At 42.7% G+C, this 22673-nt stretch overlaps 1 protein-coding gene across 2 annotated transcripts in view; it reads left to right on the top strand.

The window, feature by feature from the left end:
• The window catches only part of gli2a (GLI family zinc finger 2a), a 91791-nt gene that overhangs the window by 59704 nt on the left and 9414 nt on the right, over window positions 1–22673 (top strand). Inside the window, exons 4-9 of one of the 2 annotated variants that reach the window (XM_041262558.1) lie at window positions 7948–8150; window positions 10441–10635; window positions 18639–18840; window positions 18959–19172; window positions 19683–19793; window positions 21440–21580. In XM_041262558.1, coding sequence (XP_041118492.1) covers window positions 7948–8150; window positions 10441–10635; window positions 18639–18840; window positions 18959–19172; window positions 19683–19793; window positions 21440–21580 — 1066 coding nt within the window. Of the gene's footprint in view, window positions 1–7947; window positions 8151–9262; window positions 9413–10440; window positions 10636–18638; window positions 18841–18958; window positions 19173–19682; window positions 19794–21439; window positions 21581–22673 lie in introns of those variants that run through there. The other variant, XM_041262559.1, reaches the window with a different exon arrangement.

Below are 22673 nucleotides of genomic sequence, written 5' to 3' on the forward strand. Positions count from 1 at the left end.
GGAAGCTACAGTTTACCCGTATATTAAATCCATCATGTTCACTTTATCTTATAGGTTTACAGTATATCAGTAGATAAAATCTATCATGTTCACTTTATCTTATAGCTACTGCAGGCAGATGTCACCGAGTTGTATTATGCTGTGTCTGTCACAGTAAAATGCTGTATCCATTGATCTAGTGCTGCAACAGTGGGTGTCCGAAAATGGGCACTTTGAGCTTTTGTTATTAGATACATTTGTAGCTGACAGCAATGACATCTCAAGATATACTTATGGATTTGTGGTTATCAGTTTTTTTTTGTTTTCACTTCTCAATAAAAGGAACTGTGTTTGGGTCAGCTCCTGTGTTTCTACCACCCATGGTGAAGTGATGGAAGCTGTTGTAATGACAGGCGCTGATTAAGAGAGGTGTATCCCACTCACTAGCTCTGAGCCAAACTCTGCATGTGTGTGACTCGCTTGATCTTCTTCATAGAACATGTTCAAGTAACGTCTTGTCAGAAGGGCTGGGTCCACTGGGCCTTAATAACAGCATCTGTCAGAGCACTCTCGAATTCGAGCCTCCAACACCGTAAAAACATTTTGAATAAATGACTTTGGCCTTGTCAGCTACAGTACTTCAAACAAGTCGCTGCTTCCCTGAAATGGAATGGTGAAAAACTGTTGAAAACAGACTTACCCGCTATTAAAGGATTTGTTTTCGTATGTTGACAACCAAATCTTGTTTTCTTTGCTTGACATCTCAGCCAGTGCTTTCCATTAAATACAAAATATTATAAAATGAGAATGTACAGATACATACTGTTGGTCGTCTCGGTTTCTTGTCGTATTAAAGAGCAGCTTGCTATGGGTGTGAAGAATGATCTGAATTACGATATTCTTCTTGTTGTTCATATTTAAGATTCACTTTGTATCATTCACTGTTTCAGACTTTAAAACTCAAAGATAAAAGCACCCCTGTGGCTGCAGGAGAGCTCTGAGAATCATGTCTACTTACAAATACATCCTGTACAATCATTTGCCTCCCTACCCATGGGTGTGCCAGAGCCAATGCAATGTTCTCTCCAGAATTCCTAGTGAAGACCGGCCACTTCGCACAGCCAGAACGTGAACCCGCGCTCCCTGACTGTATGACTCACCCTGCACACCACACAGCCAGAACGTGAACCCGCGCTCCCTGACTGTATGACTCACCCTGCACACCACACAGCCAGAACGTGAACCTGCGCTCCCTGACTGTATGACTCACCCTGCACTCCACACAGCCAGAACGTGAACCCGCGCTCCCTGACTGTATGACTCACCCTGCACACCACACAGCCAGAACGTGAACCCGCGCTCCCTGACTGTATGACTCACCCTGCACACCACACAGCCAGGATGTGAACCTGCACTCCCCTGACTGTATGACTCACCCTGCACACCACACAGCCAGAACGTGAACCTGCACTCCCCTGACTGTATGACTCACCCTGCACACCACACAGCCAGAACGTGAACCCGCGCTCCCTGACTGTATGACTCACCCTGCACTCCACACAGCCAGGATGTGAACCTGCACTCCCCTGACTGTATGACTCACCCTGCACACCACACAGCCAGGACGTGAACCTGCACTCCCCTGACTGTATGACTCACCCTGCACACCACACAGCCAGAACGTGAACCCGCGCTCCCTGACTGTATGACTCACCCTGCACACCACACAGCCAGAACGTGAACCTGCACTCCCCTGACTGTATGACTCACCCTGCACACCACACAGCCAGAACGTGAACCTGCACTCCCCTGACTGTATGACTCACCCTGCACACCACACAGCCAGAACGTGAACCCGCGCTCCCTGACTGTATGACTCACCCTGCACACCACACAGCCAGAACGTGAACCCGCGCTCCCTGACTGTATGACTCACCCTGCACACCACACAGCCAGAACGTGAACCCGCGCTCCCTGACTGTATGACTCACCCTGCACACCACACAGCCAGGACGTGAACCTGCATTCCCCTAACTGTATGACTCACCCTGCACACCACATGGTCGTGCTTTTACCAGGCGAGCCACTTGGGGACCATACCTCACAAATCTTTACAATGCTTACCTTTGCTTTACCATGCTTTCATTATGCGTTATTGCACTTTGCTGTGCTTTTACTATGGGAAACTTTTATAAGGGATTGGGTTAAACCTCTGAGAGCAATACATGACTCAATCTAATTCAACTCCACCTGTAGTCCCTTCATATGCATATTTTAAATACCCAACCCAGAAAGCTCCTGTAGAGCACAGTCAAGACCATGTCTTAAACCAGCTGCTGGTTTCCTGTTTGAAAATACTCCTGACATCATTACATCTACAGGGGGTTACACCGAATGTGTCCATTTATTAAATAAAATAGCTTCTGCCCTACGGCGTGATTCCTTAGATTTAAGGTTCACATAACATTTTCCATACCTCGTCCCCAGCACACACACCCATTGTGCCGCATAAGAAACTGAGTTTGTTTCTAGCGGTAAACGGAAAATGTACTGTTTAATTATTAGATGGGGCAACAGTACCACTTTTATCTCGGTTTACCTTTAAAAAGAAAAAGAAATTCAGTACATGTTTTTGTAATGAATCCAAATCCACTGTAATCTCTGCCTGTCTAGTAATTTCAGTAGTGCGCAGCATTGTCAAATTGACACTTGACTTGCTTGCCAGTAGTGAAAACATGAATTAGAATAAGAGGATGCACAAAGCACTTGCTGGTATTACTGAAAGTTTGCCTACAGCATCAAGATAATAATATCAGGTTACCAGCATGCTAAAACTTGACTTTATGAGCGGGTGTGTTAAGTTTATGAGCGGGTGTGTTGAGTTTATGAGCGGGTGTGTTGAGTTTATGAGTGGGTGTGTTGAGTTTATGAGTGGGTGTGTTGAGTTTATGAGCGGGTGTGTTGAGTTTATGAGTGGGTGTGTTGAGTTTATGTGTGGATGTGTTGAGTTTATGAGTGGGTGTGTTGAGTTTATGAGCGGGTGTGTTAAGTTTATGAGCGGGTGTGTTGAGTTTATGAGCGGGTGTGTTGAGTTTATGAGCGGGTGTGTTGAGTTTATGAGCGGGTGTGTTGAGTTTATGTGTGGATGTGTTGAGTTTATGAGCGGGTGTGTTGAGTTTATGAGCGGGTGTGTTGAGTTTATGAGCAGGTGTGTTGAGTTTATGAGTGGGTGTGTTGAGTTTATGTGTGGATGTGTTGAGTTTATGAGCGGGTGTGTTGAGTTTATGTGTGGATGTGTTGAGTTTATGAGCGGGTGTGTTGAGTTTATGTGTGGATGTGTTGAGTTTATGAGTGGGTGTGTTGAGTTTATGAGCGGGTGTGTTGAGTTTATGAGTGGGTGTGTTGAGTTTATGTGTGGGTGTGTTGAGTTTATGAGTGGGTGTGTTGAGTTTATGAGCGGGTGTGTTGAGTTTATGAGTGGGTGTGTTGAGTTTATGAGCAGGTGTGTTGAGTTTATGAGTGGGTGTGTTGAGTTTATGTGTGGGTGTGTTGAGTTTATGAGTGGGTGTGTTGAGTTTATGAGCGGGTGTGTTGAGTTTATGAGCGGGTGTGTTGAGTTTATGAGTGGGTGTGTTGAGTTTATGAGTGGATGTGTTGAGTTTATGTGTGGATGTGTTGAGTTTATGAGCGGGTGTGTTGAGTTTATGTGTGGGTGTGTTGAGTTTATGAGTGGGTGTGTTGAGTTTATGTGTGGGTGTGTTGAGTTTATGAGTGGGTGTGTTGAGTTTATGAGCGGGTGTGTTGAGTTTATGAGTGGGTGTGTTGAGTTTATGAGCGGGTGTGTTGAGTTTATGAGCGGGTGTGTTGAGTTTATGAGTGGGTGTGTTGAGTTTATGTGTGGGTGTGTTGAGTTTATGAGCGGGTGTGTTGAGTTTATGTGTGGATGTGTTGAGTTTATGAGCGGGTGTGTTGAGTTTATGTGTGGGTGTGTTGAGTTTATGAGTGGGTGTGTTGAGTTTATGAGCGGGTGTGTTGAGTTTATGAGCGGGTGTGTTGAGTTTATGTGTGGATGTGTTGAGTTTATGAGTGGGTGTGTTGAGTTTATGAGCGGGTGTGTTGAGTTTATGTGTGGGTGTGTTGAGTTTATGAGCGGGTGTGTTGAGTTTATGAGCGGGTGTGTTGAGTTTATGAGCGGGTGTGTTGAGTTTATGTGTGGGTGTGTTGAGTTTATGAGCGGGTGTGTTGAGTTTATGTGTGGATGTGTTGAGTTTATGAGTGGGTGTGTTGAGTTTATGAGTGGGTGTGTTGAGTTTATGAGTGGGTGTGTTGAGTTTATGTGTGGGTGTGTTGAGTTTATGAGTGGGTGTGTTGAGTTTATGAGTGGGTGTGTTGAGTTTATGAGTGGGTGTGTTGAGTTTATGAGTGGGTGTGTTGAGTTTATGAGCGGGTGTGTTGAGTTTATGAGTGGGTGTGTTGAGTTTATGTGTGGGTGTGTTGAGTTTATGAGTGGGTGTGTTGAGTTTATGTGTGGGTGTGTTGAGTTTATGTGTGGGTGTGTTGAGTTTATGTGTGGGTGTGTTGAGTTTATGTGTGGGTGTGTTGAGTTTATGTGTGGGTGTGTTGAGTTTATGTGTGGGTGTGTTGAGTTTATGAGCGGGTGTGTTGAGTTTATGAGTGGGTGTGTTGAGTTTATGTGTGGGTGTGTTGAGTTTATGAGTGGGTGTGTTGAGTTTATGAGCGGGTGTGTTGAGTTTATGAGTGGGTGTGTTGAGTTTATGAGCAGGTGTGTTAAGTTTATGAGCGGGTGTGTTGAGTTTATGAGCGGGTGTGTTGAGTTTATGTGTGGGTGTGTTGATTTTATGAGCGGGTGTGTTGAGTTTATGTGTGGATGTGTTGAGTTTATGAGTGGGTGTGTTGAGTTTATGAGCAGGTGTGTTAAGTTTATGAGCGGGTGTGTTGAGTTTATGAGCGGGTGTGTTGAGTTTTATGAGTGGATGTGTTGAGTTTATGAGCGGGTGTGTTGAGTTCAATGACAATAATGAGTTTATGAGTGGGTGTTTCTTTAAAGCAGTTCATATCCAGGACAGACAGCAGAGAATTGGCACTCTAACAATGCCAGGTGGCAGTAATGTAACAGAAACGATATGGTGTTTGGACCAGGCATTGCTGGGCCCAGGCACAGACAGTTCTAATACATGAGAAACCCAGGATCTTCTAACAATCCGAAATGACTGAAGATTTCAGAACCAGCCTTTGAAAACACGCTGCCACTCCTTGCTAGCATTGTATTCCCATCTGCGTTATTTAATAGCTTGTCAGAGTGATTCTAGTTTCATAAGATATTGTAGATAAGATAAGCCTGGTATCTAAGAATAACAGTATCATTTCTTATTTCCAGACAAAGCTATTTTGAACTGGTAAAGGACGACTACTCAGTTATCTTAGACTCAGTCTCAATTATCTTAATTTGACTAGCAGTATTTAAAAAGATGTTTAAATGTTCATTAGTAATTGTGCAGAATGCCTTTTAAATGATAGACATGGAGGTAGTTATACAACTTCAGAGCCATGTAAATCTTGCGGACCAGCAAAACGCTTATAAATATTTCCCATAGTAAAAGCATAGCAAAGTGTAATAAAGCATAGGTAGGCATTGTAAAGAATAGCGAGGTATGATAAAGCATATTAATAAACATGACAAACGAGTGTGCACTATAGTAAATGCACAGTATAACCGTGGGAAAAGCATGGGGGAAAACTGCAAAAATACAGTGAAAAAATACAGTGGTAAACTTTTATAATGGTACCTATAAACTAATAGTGGTTTCTTGCTAGAGCCAGCTGGGTTATCACTTTACAGTATGGTTTAGTAATCATTCACTAAGGACAGCAATCAATCTGCAGTGCTTTATATTTACCAGCTTTACAATCCTGCATGACCTTGCTAATGGCTGAGTGTATTTAAAAGTATTTAGAAATGTGCATGCATTCAGGGTTCCATTCACTCACTGTAGGTTTTTTTTACATGTCTGTTACAGTTCAATCTCCGATCTGTCTAGTCGCTGTAGGACACGAGTAAACCTCTGATATCCTGCAAGCTATATATCTTTCTTAACAAGCATTCCCACTGACTTGTCATTCTTGTACTGGGAAGCACTACACTGCTCTGTATTAAATGTGACATTAAATGCACAGTTCTCATCTTCAAAGCTGGGCTGCAGACGCTCCAGCAAGCACTCCGAGATTACTGCTGGTAAAAAAAGTAATAACACACTGCCCACACTTTCAGAAGGTGTTTGTCTTACAGTAGCCATCTGGCCATGTTTGTGAAAGAGGAGAGTCACTACCTAACAACAAGAGCCATTACATAAATCTCTAAACTGGGGAGTGGAGGGGAAACTAGCGAGATCCCTTTACTGGAATTTAGTCACAACAAGCAGATAGCTAAAACAAAGTAAAGAAGACACAACAATATAGCGTACATCTCCCAGCTATGCATCACATTACATGCCATTAGATACTTCTTGCTTGGGCAAGAGTCACTTAGTCTGTCCAAATAGCCTTGCTGGAAAGCCTTGCATGTAAAGAAGCATCGGTGTGTGGATATGCATGTAACGCTATTCTGATGTGTGCTTGTCAGTCTTGAGTGTGCCTTTAATCCTCAGCATTACAACAGTCTCCGGCCTTGTCAAGCGCTATTTGAAAGTGAAGCAGAAAGTGCTTACAGAGTGATTGAACAGACTTGGATAATCACCACTGAGGAACCACAGCCTGGGGAACAGGGATCTTTGATTTCAATCTGCTGTTATTTTCATTTACATATTACAACACCTCCTTGTTCTGTTACTTATGCCAGTGGTTTCATTATGATCTTTTTCAGTAACTTAATTTTAGGGCCTTGCCTGAGATCCTACTTGAGATGGATATGCATGCCTTGGAAACATGCCACTTGGATGTAAGCAGACGTGCCCTGGCCCAAAATCTGCCACAGCTATGCAGTACTGTCTGCGTTCTGTGCCATGTTTACTCACCTTAAATGAGCTGAACAACCTGGATTAACACTACAACACATATAAAACAGTCATGTTAGCTGGATTAACACTACAACACATATAAAACAGTCATGTTAGCTGGATTAACACTATAAAACAGTCAATGTTAGATCTGTTTTACAAATTCAATACAAGATATTGAGATTAATCACTTCTTGGAACAGGGCCATAATGGAAAACAAGACATTGTTTACCATGATCCCAAAATGTTTAATATACAGTCCCAATCGGATTCGACTTTCCCTTCCAGACACTTGCAAAAGAGAGTCCACATTTACAACTTTCAACATGCCAGGTTAAAATCTGTTTCAGTTAAAGGAGAGGAGAATCAAATATTTCAGTTAATATAGATCTATATTAATGCATAGCTCTAATGTGTACATGTTGCCATTAATGTGACATCTCTTTACCTGTAGAGATATTTTTCACACCTTGACTGCAGCCCCATATTTACAGTGACACAAAATTATAAAAAGAAACATGCAATTTAAAATTACACAAAGCTGATCAGAAGAGTCTTGTCAATCTGTTTTAGAAAAGTGACGCTATTGTGCCACAAATCTTTAACGATTCTTTTCGTAGGTGCTGACGTGATGTTAGAGTGAAAGCAAGGTCTGCGGACTGTGTTTATTGGTAACTGGTGTCAACGAAAGGCATAAAGGAGGAAATGCACAAAGCCATTTCCTCCAGTGTCCGAATTATATTAAAAAACAACTGAAGAATTTAATTCAAGGGCTCTTGATGTTTATTTTATACACGTTTCTTTTTCGGGAATCAATGATGCTATGGGCACTTAGTAAAAGACTGTGATGCCCTCCCACCCCACCACCCTCTAGTGTGCTAGTAGATGCTACATGTTAGCTTGTATATCTTAGTTCATTGTCTACCCTTTTGACTCTTTCTGTTTAATCTGCAGCCCTCCTGGATTAACTGGTAGCCCTGTCATCTCCGACATCTCCCTCATTCGACTGTCCCCCCACCCTGCCGCCGTCGGGGAGCACCCCTTCAACGCTCCTCACCACTACGTCAGCCCCCACATGGAGAACTACCTCCGCTCCGTGCACGGCAGCCCCACACTCTCCATGATCTCAGCAGCCCGAGGCCTGAGCCCAGCGGAGGGTGAGTAATGCACAGCCTCCTCGAGAGCACTCGAGAAGGGGCTGCAGATGTTTCAAGTGCAGCAGAACAATGACCAGGACTGGAGCAGATTAGCCTCTCCGGCAATAAAACAGGAAAGCTTTATTTGAACCTGATGTATGTGGTGTGCTTGAGGTTGCCCCCTTTGCAATCCTTTAGTGAGAGCTATGGTGTGCAGCCCACTTCTGGAGAACTTTATTGCAGCTTAACATAAAAAGGTAGAGTGTTAGGTTAACGCTGCCACCCAGACGGACAAGTTTGTGATCTACAATGCTCTGCTCTTCATGTCATAACAAAGTGGTACAAAAGGGTTGGCTACAAAGGGTAATTCAAAATAGAAAAGATTCTTTGCAGATTTATCAGGTTACTTTCTCATGAAGCTTCCTAATTTTGAGATCTCCAGTATATACACATGTACATACAGACCAGGCATTTTGTATTGTGTGTCGTTCTTCTAAAGGAGAACCATCCTACACAGTTGTGTCTGGTGGAGCTTGCTGTGTGCTACCAATGCGTTATTTTAACGTGGCTGTTTTGCCAGTGGAAACAGGAGTTCGCTGGATTGTGCTCAGGGTGATGACAGCTCCTTTGTTGTAGCTGTATTACTATAACAGGTTCAGACCGAGAGCCAGAATGGGAACTAAATCACCTTTTTACAGTCTGACAACAGTAGAGCACCTGAGCTTTTAAAGTTAAATAAGCAAAGCAGAGTAGATCTTACTGGACATAAAAGAAAAAAAAATGACTGGAGAAGTCCCACCGACTTTAAACTGATCCATTCATAAAAAAAAACAAAAAACAAATAAACAACAACAAATTCAAATGAGCACTAAATGGAATCAGGCCTTACAAACTCCACTAGCGTGTGTTGAATCCATGAAGCTCAACAGCACTGCATCCCCTCTGCTTTGTCATACCCTCCCCTAACCTTAACCAAAGGGGAATGATCCTGGACACATTAACAGCTGTAAACCTCTGAGGATCTTGGAGAGGTATTTCCTGTGAGAATGATAGTGCTAGGGGGAGGGTTGGAATTCAGCCTTTGAAATGAGAATGTATCAGTTTGGTCCTCTCAGTTGGAGCTGAATAAGAAAGCAGAATGTAAGAAGTGCTCAGAAAGCATAGAGGCTGCTCTTCCCACCAAGCTGAATCCCTTGCTAGCACACAGTTAGCCCAGGGCAGGACCTGATTGTTGTTTTGAATGATCCCTGGGTTTTTAGCTGCTTCACTTTGGTAGAGTGTGGGTAAGTTTTAACCATCACATTGTGTTCGGGGGTGTATGCTTATGTTTTGTTTCTATCAGAACGGTTGCTTTTCACATGCTCTAGCTGCCCTGGAGTATGATTGCAGGCAGCTGCAGTGGTCGTCTGGCAATCGTTTTTAACAAACCTGCCTCGGAACAGTCCTGGCAGTTTGTAGTATAAGTAGCAGCCAATGTCTGGCAAACAAGTTGCACTTTTCTTATCATGTTACTGCAGGAGAACTTAGTTTTAAGAATGTTCTTATGTTTAGAGAGCAATAGATTCCAAATGCAGTCCAGGCATGTCATAAGCCCACCTGTGATCACTGACCAGAAAGTGTAATAAAGAGATTCGTTTTTCACTAGGACTGGGTTTGGGGTTATCTGCTGGTTTCAGGCTGATCAAAAGTAGTTACTTGGTACATGTAGGAAAAATCTGGATATTATGAAGCTGAAAAAGGCCTGTTTTCATTTGCATAACTTATAATTTCCTTTGAAACAAGTACGGCAAAAAGTGGTGAAAACAAAACAAACAACAGGCTGCACAGAAAAAATTTTAAACAGAACAGATGTTTCCAAATGTTGTAGAGAAGCAGAAATGAAACTCAGCGAACCAAGTGACTCGGGCCACGTAAAACAAATTCATGTCTAATCCTTATTGCCTCTGACACTTTTAACCCTGGTTTAATAGATGCAGATGCTAACACTGTTACATCATTATTACTGCAGGGGATAGCGGTCCTTCCCCCTGTCAGTTCGGTTTCTGCACTGGAAAAACAATTCAGGGAGCTGGGTTTGTTTCTAAGTTTGAGGAAACAGAGGAATGCAGAGGCCCCAGCTCGGCTCTCTTTTGTCCACACAAACACGCCCAAACCAGCGTCATTCAAAGCCCTACGAAATCCTTTCTGGGAGAGCAGAGGAGGCAATGTACTCCAGTGCAGCAGTCTCACAACACACCGCCTCACAAGGGGCTGTTAACCAGCGTGGAGTACGGTTCGATTTGTTTTCTCGCTTTCTTCTGCTCCCCTGCAGTTACACATGAACACTTAAAGGAGAGAGGGCTTTTCAGCCTGCCCCCTCCCCCCCCTGGAGCTACCCCTGCTGAGTACTACCACCAAATGGCAGTGATGGCCAGCCACCGCAGCCCTTACGGGGAACTCCTGATGCAGAGCGGAGCAGCAGCAGCGATGGCTGCACACCTCCCGGACTACATCAACCCCGTGGATGGTAAGTCAGCCACTCTCTCTTTATACAGACTCTCATAGTCACCACAGCACTTCACGCAAGGGATCAGCAAACAGGAGGCAGATTCAGCTTGCAGTGGGATGAGTCATGAGTACATTTCAAGTTTCAACATCCTGCTGTAGTGTTACAGTATGGCACGGTGTGGAGGTTTCAGTATCCTGCTGTAGTGTTACAGTATGGCACGGTGTGGAGATTTCAATATCCTGCTGTAGTGTTACAGTATGGCACGGTGTGGAGGTTTCAGTATCCTGCTGTAGTGTTACAGTATGGCACAGTGTGGAGATTTCAATATCCTGTTGTAGTGTTACAGTATGGCACGGTGTGGAGGTTTCAGTATCCTGCTGTAGTGTTACAGTATGGCAGGATGTGGAGGTTTCAATATCCTGCTGTAGTGTTACAGTATGGCAGGGTGTGGAGGTTTCAGTATCCTGCTGTAGTGTTACAGTATGGCACGGTGTGGAGATTTCAATATCCTGCTGTAGTGTTACAGTATGGCAGGGTGTGGAGGTTTCAGTATCCTGCTGTAGTGTTACAGTATGGCAGGGTGTGGAGATTTCAATATCCTGCTGTAGTGTTATAGTATGGCAGGGTGTGGAGATTTCAATATCCTGCTGTAGTGTTACAGTATGGCACGGTGTGGAGATTTCAATATCCTGCTGTAGTGTTACAGTATGGCACGGTGTGGAGGTTTCAGTATCCTGCTGTAGTGTTACAGTATGGCACGGTGTGGAGGTTTCAGTATCCTGCTGTAGTGTTACAGTATGGCATGGTGTGGAGATTTCAATATCCTGCTGTAGTGTAATGTACTATTAGATATTCATTGAACTTTCCCTGCCCCAGCACCTAAGATTCTTTGTTTTATCAATATCAGCTTTTTCCCACCATAAAAACCCTCTTAAAGTTTGTTTTTCCATTTTGCACGGTGTAGAGGCACAGCAGCATGCCTCCAGCAGTTACTAACAGGCTCTGAGTATCACAGGATCACAGTCACTTATTGAATGAAGTCATATATGATCAATGAAGCATCCTGAAACAGCACAGCAGCATGCCTCCAGCAGTTACTAACAGGCTCTGAGTATCACAGGATCACAGTCACTTATTGAATGAAGTCGTGTATGATCAGTGAAGCATCCTGAAACAGCACAGCAGCATGCCTCCAGCAGTTACTAACAGGCTCTGAGTATCACAGGCTCACAGTCACTTATTGAATGAAGTCGTGTATGATCAGTGAAGCATCCTGAAACAGTGCACCTGCCAGCTACAACACAACACTAGAGATGCATAAAGAAACTGTTCTTTAACTTGGTACTTTATATATAGCTCCAGTCAGCCTACCTTCAGAATATACAGCCAGGTACAGACTGTAATGCGTGCAGCAATCACCCAGAACAGGCTTGAGGCTGTGAAGTAAATGAAGCCCTTGTGCTTTAGTAAGAGGCGTTTAGCGCACTCGTTTAAATTGTAACATTCTCGCCATGCCTTGCGCCCGAGAGACGGGAAAGACGACAGTTTATATTCTCTTAGCATGACGTGAAAAAACACTAGAAAAAAATGTCAGCTCTGTGAGTGGAGTGTTCAATATATTACTTTCTTTAAAATGTGCACTCATGAACTGAGCTTGCACTATCCATCACAGCTGATGAGAAGCTCCTCAGTGATGTACCCCTGCAAGCTACGGCTGTAAGTCTGGATGGAAAAACATAGCTAGGTCTGCCACACATATTTACTGAGGTAGCTTCTGTACTGTGTGTGTAAACAGCCAGCAACACTATCCACACTGCCTTTCTCAGTGAGCTTGGTATTCACTTTCTTCTTGGTTGGTTTGATGTTGTTTTGAATTTGGTAGCCGAGGCGATGAAAGTAGAGTGGGAGGCAAAATCTCAAAAAACAAAACAAGTTATTGATCTTTGTTAATGGAACTGTATAAACATGCAGAGTCTGGAGATGTAATGCAACATTTTATTCTGTGCACCATTAACTATCAACTCTATGGATTAATAACAGTATGTGTATTGATGGAGTCCAGATTACTGGTTTTAGGGTGAATGTACTGTAGGTAGCCTGGTAGATTATTCTACTATCTGTTTTTTAAACAGATTTTGTAAAAATGCATTTCTTCCCTAGTGTATGCTTCTAAACCATTCATTTGAATGTTTTATGTACAAGTACGTATTTTCCTAACTTTATATAATTTTACAATCACTTAAACGATTTGTGTGGCTGATTTTAAACAGATATGTCTGTTATTAGCAGTGGTAATGTTTAATAATACAGCTCAAGCAGTGTAATATGTACAGTTCATGTATAAGTAAGAGCTGTGTGTTTAAGACCACATCTGGCATTGCTAAGGTATATAGTGATATAAAATTGTTCAAAGGAGCTGATTACTTCAGAACTGTACTACTGTGCCATCTTGCTTTAACTGTCAGGCTTAACTCATTAAACTGCTTTCCTTTCCAAGTGAGCTTTTCCGTTTTTTGCCGTCACTTTTAAATTCATATGCTGGTGTAATCTTGTCACTGAAGCCTCTTTTAAAAAGCTGTAATGTGTTTCTCGGTGTTAGCTGAGAACTTGAATTACACCTCAGGATAGCTCACAGCTTACACCTCACATTCCAACACATAATGTGTGCGGTTACATCGAAACCTAATTGCAAAGAAAAACAAATAGAGCATGGCTTCTATCGCTGATGAAAACGCAATGTTGCTCCAGTATGATAGTGTTGCGATGACCCTGCTGAATTATTAGTCTGATCTTGTTTAGGAAGAGCATGACTCAGTACAGGGGACTGCTGGACTAATCTTGCTATCCTCTTAAAAACAATGAATACCCAGTGTAGGGAGGGCCGTGCACGCCATCCCTGCTCATGACAGTGCTGTTCCATTCACTGTTGGGATTTCACTGTTACATACTCATTAATGCTTCATATATTATGTGTAATGTATTAATAAGGCTCCAGATCTTCATCCTGAGAAACCTCATCCAGAAATGTAGGGAATATCACCAGCCACTCTGCATGGGTTTCATAGAGTACTTGAAAGCCTTCGACTGCGTCAGCCATAACATCATCAGCCTCATCAAGTTGCTGTATGACAATCAGGAATCATCTCTTCTGACAGAAAGTGGATTAAAGGAATGGTTCCCAGTTGGAAGAGGTCAGACAGTAATGTGTCATGACTCCAATGCTGTTTAACATCTATGAGGAAGAAATATTCCAAAATGCACTACCATGACAAGATGATCAGGAGGAAGAGACCAGAAGAGACAGAATAAGGATTGGCGGGAGGGTGCATAACACCCTGAGATACCCAGACGACACCACTCTCTTGGAAGGAAGCAGAGAGAGACACCACTCTCTTGGAAGGAAGCAGAGAGAGACACCACTCTCTTGGAAGGAAGCAGAGAGAGACACCACTCTCTGGTGGAAGGAAGCAGAGAGAGACACCACTCTCTTGGAAGGAAGGAGAGAGACACCACCCTCTTTGAAGGAAGCAGAGAGAGACACCACTCTCTTGGAAGGAAGCAGAGAGAGACACCACTCTCTTGGAAGGAAGCAGAGAGAGACACCACTCTCTTGGAAGGAAGCAGAGAGAGACACCACTCTCTTGGAAGGAAACAGAGAGAGACACCACTCTCTTGGAAGGAAGCAGAGAGAGACACCACTCTCTTGGAAGGAAACAGAGAGAGACACCACTCTCTTGGAAGGAAGCAGAGAGAGACACCACTCTCTTGGAAGGAAACAGAGAGAGACACCACTCTCTTGGAAGGAAGCAGAGAGAGACACCACTCTCTTGGAAGGAAACAGAGAGAGACACCACTCTCTTGGAAGGAAGCAGAGAGAGACACCACTCTCTTGGAAGGAAACAGAGAGAGACACCACTCTCTTGGAAGGAAGCAGAGAGAGACACCACTCTCTTGGATGGAAGCAGAGAGAGACACCACTCTCTTGGAAGGAAACAGAGAGAGACACCACTCTCTTGGAAGGAAGCAGAGAGAGACACCACTCTCTTTGATGGAAGCAGAGAGACACCACTCTCTTGGATGGAAGCAGAGAGACAGCACTCTCTTGGAAGGAAGAAATGAGGACGTCTAAGAACAAAATGGGAAGATGGAATCAGGAGGCTTCTGAGGATGGATTTCAATGAGGCAAGCCTGAGGGCAGGAAATAGAATAGAATGGAGGCAGCTCGTGAGGGCAGCAACGTCTGATTGATATGCTTCTGATTGATTGAATGTGTCATTATATTATTCAGAAAGAATGCAATTGATAAGATTGGAAAAATGCTTTGAACATTTTGTTGTCATTGAGAGCGCATTGAAAAGGCTGTGCCACACATTTAAATGCCCTGAAGGAAAAAGACTAAGAGAATGTGATGTCCAGAGTCCACAACATTTATTTAAGTCCTTTCACAGCTTTTTTTCTTATTTGTCTTTCATCAAGGAGCTTAGGAGGACATGCAAAAAAAAAGTCAGACTGCTGGAGCCTGTGGGACATCTCTGGACAACAGCGGGTAGCGCAGTAATGTCTGCCATCCAGGCACTATTGGAAGCTGCACACAGAGAGGACCCCTGTTGCCTTTCCTTTCGTTCAGCACATGCAGCTGAGGGCTCGGAACGCATCCAGCATGAGCCACTTCTAATAAAATGTGCAGTCATGGTATTAGTTAGATTTACCAGGGAAAATAAACATTGAAATGGCCAAATAACTTAGCAGTGCAAATTTGGCACAATTTGGTGCCAGACTCTGGTTGGACCAGAAGATCTTTGTCAAAGCAGTCACTAATAAAAAGTGTTTTAATGACGTGCTTGAAGAGCCCAGGCCAGAGGGCTCTTCACACGACACACAGCCTCCAGTTTCCACTGGTAAACACAATATACACTTCCTCTGCAGACCAGCAGCAGAGCGCCAGTAAGCATGCCCTGCCACCAGACGTCACGCCTGCTTCAAGCAGCTAATGAATGGGGGCCAGTGGCTGAGCAGTCACTGCTGACATAAATCATAGGGGACCGAGGGAAGAAACAAGGACATGGCTTCTCTTTGTATTTAGTCATTTATCAAGGGAAGTGGCACATTAATAAACATCTCCCCTGAGGGGGGGGAGCAACAGAGATAAATAGCACTGGCAATCCTGAACGGTTCCTCAAGACACAGAGAGAAGGATTAAAGCAATGTAAATTGGAGGACATTCTGAGCAGGGCTGGTCATTCTTTTCTTATTTCATGGTTTTCAAAGGACCCGTCCCTCGTTAAGCCAATATTACATTTTCAAAGCAAATGTACTTATTGTAGATATATAGTTAACATCCCAAAATAAAAATAAAAAATGAATCACTTTTTGTGTACATCCCAAAACAAACTTTATTTTTTTATTTTTGTACCCTGCAGTTACACCTCCTTTCAAACACACACACACACACACACACACACACAACACACATATATATATATATATATATATATATATATATATATATATATGTCAGCTCGAATCAATAAATATGTGTTTTAATGCATGTTTCAATGTACAGTATTCACAAAAAACAACCTTTCTGCTTTCCTTGAAGGTGTGTGATGTAAAATCTAAGGTATTTTATGGGTTTCGAATACAAAGTGGCTGATAATTAAGTAACTGGCAGAAACAGCTGCTGTGCAGCGAGGAGACATATAGTTTAATGTCTCTGTTTAACAATAAAACAATCCAGCTGGTATTTTCCTACAAGGTGATTTGTACAAAAAATGTAGGGTTTCAACAAAACCGAAGGTAGTGGTATTTTAATCAGCTATATATATATATGTGTGTGTGTGTGTGTTTGTGTAAATGCATATGACTGTCTATGTGCTTGAATATCCAGTAGTATACATTGCATAGACTCTATTTGCACACACACAGCACTTGATGATATAATGATGTGCTCCCTGAGTGCAGTTTGCCTGTATTCTCTGTGTTAAGCACTTCCACATCACAAGGCTTTCCTAACAGCAGTTCTAAATGTACAGCACCTGTTCTGTGACCTGGGGCCTGAAGCAGCTGCAGTGTGTCAATGCTGGCTCTTCGCACCGCAGCATGCACTGGCTCTGATGGCGTGGGATAGCTCACGGAATGGTTAACGCCCAGCCACCCAAGGGGGCAGCTCTCCACTCTATGGAAAACTCGGGGACACAGACTTTCAGCAATCTTCTTCCCAAGGAAGAGATAGAATAACATGGTGTGGGCTGGCTGAGAAATAGAGCTGCCTTGAACCCTCACAACTGTTGGTGTCATTTCTTCTCTGTTGTGTGTGTGCGTGCGTGCGTGTGTGTGTGTGTGTGTGTGTGTGTGTGTGTTTGCGTGCGTGCGCACGCTTGTGTGTGAACCACAGTGCAATAATCTTGTGATAGATCAAAGGGTGTCTGGGTGAAAGGTCTCAAGCACATAGATCCACACCAGAGTACAGATCTACTCTACAGTACATCCACAAAAGGAATTATACGAGAAAGACAGAAATCCAACAAGTTTGTAAAGAATGACAATGTTTGACACCTCTGATAACAGAGGTCTATTATGATCTAAAGGCTTACTGTATATAATGAATAAAAGGGACAGAGGTTTGAAAAATGAAGGATCCAACAGTCAGCGTTAGCCTCTTTCTTTTCCTATTCGCTGCTTGTTAGAGCAGGTTTATTAACCCCAGAGGATGCCAGCGAAGCGGTTCTTACACCAGTAGCCATTCACATCCTTTGTTAGAATAGAAACATCATTCAGGATGGTCTCTCAGATATACTGTAATAACCTCTTATACTGGCTATGGACTTTATAATGCAGCTCAGTTACTGTGTAACTTGTAGTGCAAAGGTGCCAGTACTTGTGTTATAACCCACTTGGACTTGCTGAAGTGCTTTTGATCTTCTTATAAAGGTTGTTTTCTCTGCGACTGTGTGTCTCAATTTGAGTTTGGATGTGGGCATAAGATATCAAATTATAAGAGAAAAAAAAACAACATTATATCTAAAATCTAAAAGCACTGTACAGCACATAGCACAAAAATAGAACAAACCACAATGCCTTTGTGTAGCATGTCACACTGCCACAATCAGACCATTCAAATAACATGCAAATAACAGGATACACATAATACAAAAGCAGCAATTTGAAAGTTACATTAAAACCCACTACGATAACAAAGCCATTTTATAAAAGTGTGTTTTTAGTCTTGACTTGAAAACTGTAACGGTCCCAGCTTCCCTGACAAACAAAGGCAGAGCAACATGGGCCACCATGAAACGTGAATCTTCTTTTTTTTAAATTCAAATCAATTCTGTAAATTACAACCATTTAACAAACTGAATTGCATTTGCAGTAATTCGATTCTTATCACTGCAATTACTGCAAATTATTGGGAGCAATTCATTATCCCCAGCGAGATCCAAATCTGATTCGCAACACCGAATGTGAAAGATCATGGAGTTACACAACACTGTTGGAAATGTTCCCTGTAAAGAAGGTCCACAGCAGTACTCCAGAATGTGTTTCTGTGTTCAGTAGAGTTGGTGGAGAGAGCATTTCTTATGAAATGCATAAAAAAGGTGCTACAGTACTATCCTGTTATGGGGACCAGATGCTTGAGATGATCAGTTTTCTTGTTAGTACTGAGTTTAATAGAATTTAGCACTAAGAAGACTCTGGGTCATATATAACCTTAAAGAGCTTTGTCTGAGCCAAAGAAATCAACAGGAACTTTATTTCTGGTTAAGTTTCTACTAAAGCTGTCATTCTAATGAAGTTGTCATCCTAACAAAGGCTGATATCAGCTGTAGAAACTGAACTGTACAGCTGCAGAGACTGAACTGGACAGCTGTAGAAATAGAATTATGTTTTAATCAAGGATAAGTACTGATTTTGAATATGATTTTTAACAGAATCAGTACAAGTCACTAATCTGAACAGGTCATGACTGATGTGTTATATTCAAAGCCGTACGGTAATACAGTTTTTATTTCCCATTTCAGTATCTCGGTACTCCAGCCCACGGCTGACTCCGAGGCTCAGTCGAAAGCGAGCCCTTTCCATCTCGCCCCTCTCCGATGCCAGCATTGACCTCCAGACCATGATCCGCACCTCGCCCAACTCCCTGGTGGCCTATATCAACAACTCCAGGAGCAGCTCTGCAGCCAGCGGCTCGTACGGGCATCTCTCTGCCGGAGGAATCAGGTACATCAGGGGATTCAAAGCATCCTGCTGCAAATATATATATATATATATATATATATATATATATATATATATATATATATATATTCTCCATCTTTGTTTTTGTTTTCCTCCTCAGCCCTGCATTTGCTTTTCCCCACCCCATCAATCCCATGGCTTACCAGCAGATTCTGAACCAGCAGAGAGGCTTGAGCTCCGCGTTCGGGCACACCCCCCCTCTCATCCAGCCGTCTCCCTCGTTTGTAACGCGGCAGCACATGACAGGAATCTCCTGCCTTCCAACCCCTGCACACAACAACAGCAACAGCAACAGCACTTCCGACTCAAACCAGGTGAGAGACACAGTACCCTGCTTCATTCAAAACAAATAGAGCTGCTCAGCCTACAGTGCAGCTTCAACAAGCACACAGAGCAATGCACGCCTGTGCCTGTATGTTCTGTGCATCTTTAAAAATGTCTCCACTGCAACAAGGTAGAATAAATATGTCCATGAATTTTGTTTTTAATACTTTTGACCTAGCATTTAAAAGAGACCCATGTGGCTATTTGACCCATGTGGCTATTTGAGAAAGTTTTACAGTGTACACAAGTTGACAGCTTGTATTACTACAGGGATAGTTCAATTTAGCTTCACTTTTAGGATTTCTTATGCAGCAGGACATCAGATGGATATCAAATATTTTATACCAACATGCCAGTGTTTCACGCTGTATACGTTTTCTATATGCCACACAGTAAACTGTTTAGTCTCTGTGGTGAGTTTTCACTTCAATTATACAGCATCAAAGCATAATATTGGTGTTGGTCCCGGTCCAATGTTTTAAAACGTGTTCTATGTGTAGAACGCCAGTGGGGAGTCAGCAGTGAGCAGCACCATGAACCCGATGATAACCAAGCGATCCAAGGTGAAGACAGAGGGTGAGGGAGTGAAACCAGCCTCCCCAGGCACTCAGGTAATGGGGCACAGTGCTGTGTGGTGGACCAGCAGTGGGGTGTATAGTTGTACTGCCTGGCTATTTAGAGGCTGCATGCTGGAGCTTTGTGACCTATATTGTCCAAAGCAACTTCATTAGGCTGCACTAAGCTGTTACAAGCACCAGGGTACAGCTAGACTGCAGTTTAGATGCACAGTGACTGTGCTATACCTGCAGTCTATTTATTTACTGTGCTATACCTACAGTCTAACTATTTACTGTGCTATACCTGCAGTCTAACTATTTACTGTGCTATACCTGCAGTCTAACTATTTATTTACTGTGCTATACCTGCAGTCTAACTATTTACTGTGCTATACCTGCAGTCTAACTATTTACTGTGCTATACCTGCAGACTAACTACTTATTTACTGCGCTATATCGGCAGTCTAATTATTTACTGTGCTATACCAGCTAAATGGTTGATGGTGGTGCCTGTTCAATAGGACTGATTGTCAATCTCTGATCAGCATTATTTCTTATAAGTATGGTGTCATATAAGAGGTTTCAAATCATGATCAATTCCCATCAATCTATAAATGATGCCGCAAAACAAAGCAAGTTCAGTAGTTTAACAGAGGAGCTGTTTTTAGACCAGGTACACAAGCAGGTTTATAAAAGTTTTCAAAAAGAGTGAGCCTGGATGTGTACATTACCTTATCCTTAGAGAATCACTTTGTAATACCACCAATGGCACAATAGTTGACCCTAGGGAGGCCCAGTCCTCTGATCCGCTTTTCTGAACCACATACAAAAAAACTCCCAGTGATAAGGGCTTTGTATTCATTCATTCATTCATTCTTTTTTTTACAGCACTGTATAAACTGTGTCGAGGCACTTCATTTTAATGAAGTATTGCCCAGCGTTATTGTCATCTGAGTTTGTTTTTGACAAATTCCCTGCTCCTCTCCGGTTCAGAGGCAGGTCTCTGCATGATACATGGAGATGGCAGTGAGTGCAGTCACCGAGGGGCCGGGAGGATTGATGAAGATAGTGGATCAGGGAAAGATAAACATGCTGCAGTCAGCACGTTCAGGGCCAAGTGCTGCGTCTCTGGAGCACGGAGCTTAGGAGCACGTCAACAGTTAGGAAACCGCTCCGTCTGAAAACAATTTCACAAATCTCAGGGGTTGGGCTCTTTCAAGGCAGCTTTTCTTTTTTTTCCAAGACATCTAAGAAACGTTATCGAATCAGGACTGTGTGCCGTTTCCACTGGAGCAGAAAGCATTTCTTTATTCACTGGTGTCACAGGGAATGTGTCCTTTTTTTGTTTAGTTTATTAGGCAATAAATACGTTTGGTTTTCTCTTTCCAAATACTGCATTAGGAGCTGAAAACGCCATCTGTTTGGCCAGAAAGGAGGGTTCAGTTAAGTTAAAAAATATTTCACAAGAAGAATGTTTTATACAACACACTTAGGAACACAAATCAAAAGAAATGAAATAGGGGAATGTGTTAATGCGAGATCAAACATAGTTAATTATATGTGTGTGTGTGTGTGTGTGTGTGTGTGTGTGTGTGTGTGTGTATGTATATTTATTTATTTATTTATTTATTTGCACATTTTTATTTATTAAGAACCGTTATTTTTTTATTTCTTTATTCATTCCTTTTTTTTTTACACAGGACCATCTGGCTGGAATTGTGGGTCTCACAGAAGATTTCGATAAGGACGAGTGTAAACAGGAGCCGGAAGTTATATACGAGACAAACTGCCACTGGGAGGGCTGCACCAAGGAGTATGATACTCAGGACCAGCTTGTGCATGTAAGAATATCTCCATGATAGATGACCTCACCCTGCCAGCTGCATCATCACTGGTCTCTGTTTCAAGAGCTTCCTATGTCCTATGTCTCAGAAGATCCTTTTAAAATGGGTTCCGTTCACACAATTTTTTTATCCCTGTAGTCTCGGTTTTGGGAACTGTTTTACTAATCTTTCACACAAGTGCAAACTGGTTTTGAGAACTGTTTTACTAATCTTTCACACAAGTGCAAACTGGTCTTGGGAACTGTTTTATTAATCTTTCACACAAGTGCACAAGTTTGCACAACTTTTGTTGTATTGGGGCACAAGGAGCAAATCAAAATGATAATTTCAGTCTTCATCCCTCTGTCCAGTAGTGATCATTTCCCATTTTAATTAACTTCATTTGAACCCTGAATTGAGCAGAGCCTGGACTGGATTCAGAGGAGCTGGATGGAAGTCCAGTCAGGCTTATCTTTCTTTGTTCAATGACAGACACCAGGTGAAAAGCAGCTGCATGCACAAGTTTGTTTTTAGCCTTGTGGATATTTTGGTGCAATGAGGTCCGTGGTGGTAAGGCTACAACACTGCAGTGCAGCTGCATGGGAAGTCAGTATAAGCCATGAACTAGGTATCCATGACAACACTAACCTTTAACCCAGGAGGTCCTGTAAATGTGCCCCTATACAGAGATCCCTAAATCCCACAGCAGTATTACATTTTGTTTTCAGAAGCTGTCTGGTTAAGGAGTGCATTTCACTTTTGAGACTGACAAGCCCTGTGTATCAGGAACTGCAACGCTTGAACTCTGAACTTAAGGAGGCCTGTATCGAATTCCTCAGAGCATGCACACACGCAATGATCATATCCACGCGATCATATCCATATGAGCGTGGACACAAGTGATAATCATGTCAATGAATGTGTTCACTCACGTGATAATCATATCCATGTAAGTGTGCACACACGCGATGCTCATATCCATGTGACCATATACATATGCACATGCACACATGCAATGATCATATCCATGTGGTCATATCCATGTGAGCATGCACACACGTGATAATCATATCCATGTGAGTGTGCACACACACGCGATGAGCATATCCAT

This window comes from Polyodon spathula, chromosome 10, assembly GCF_017654505.1.
Source record: "Polyodon spathula isolate WHYD16114869_AA chromosome 10, ASM1765450v1, whole genome shotgun sequence".
NCBI classification, from domain to species: domain Eukaryota; kingdom Metazoa; phylum Chordata; class Actinopteri; order Acipenseriformes; family Polyodontidae; genus Polyodon; species Polyodon spathula.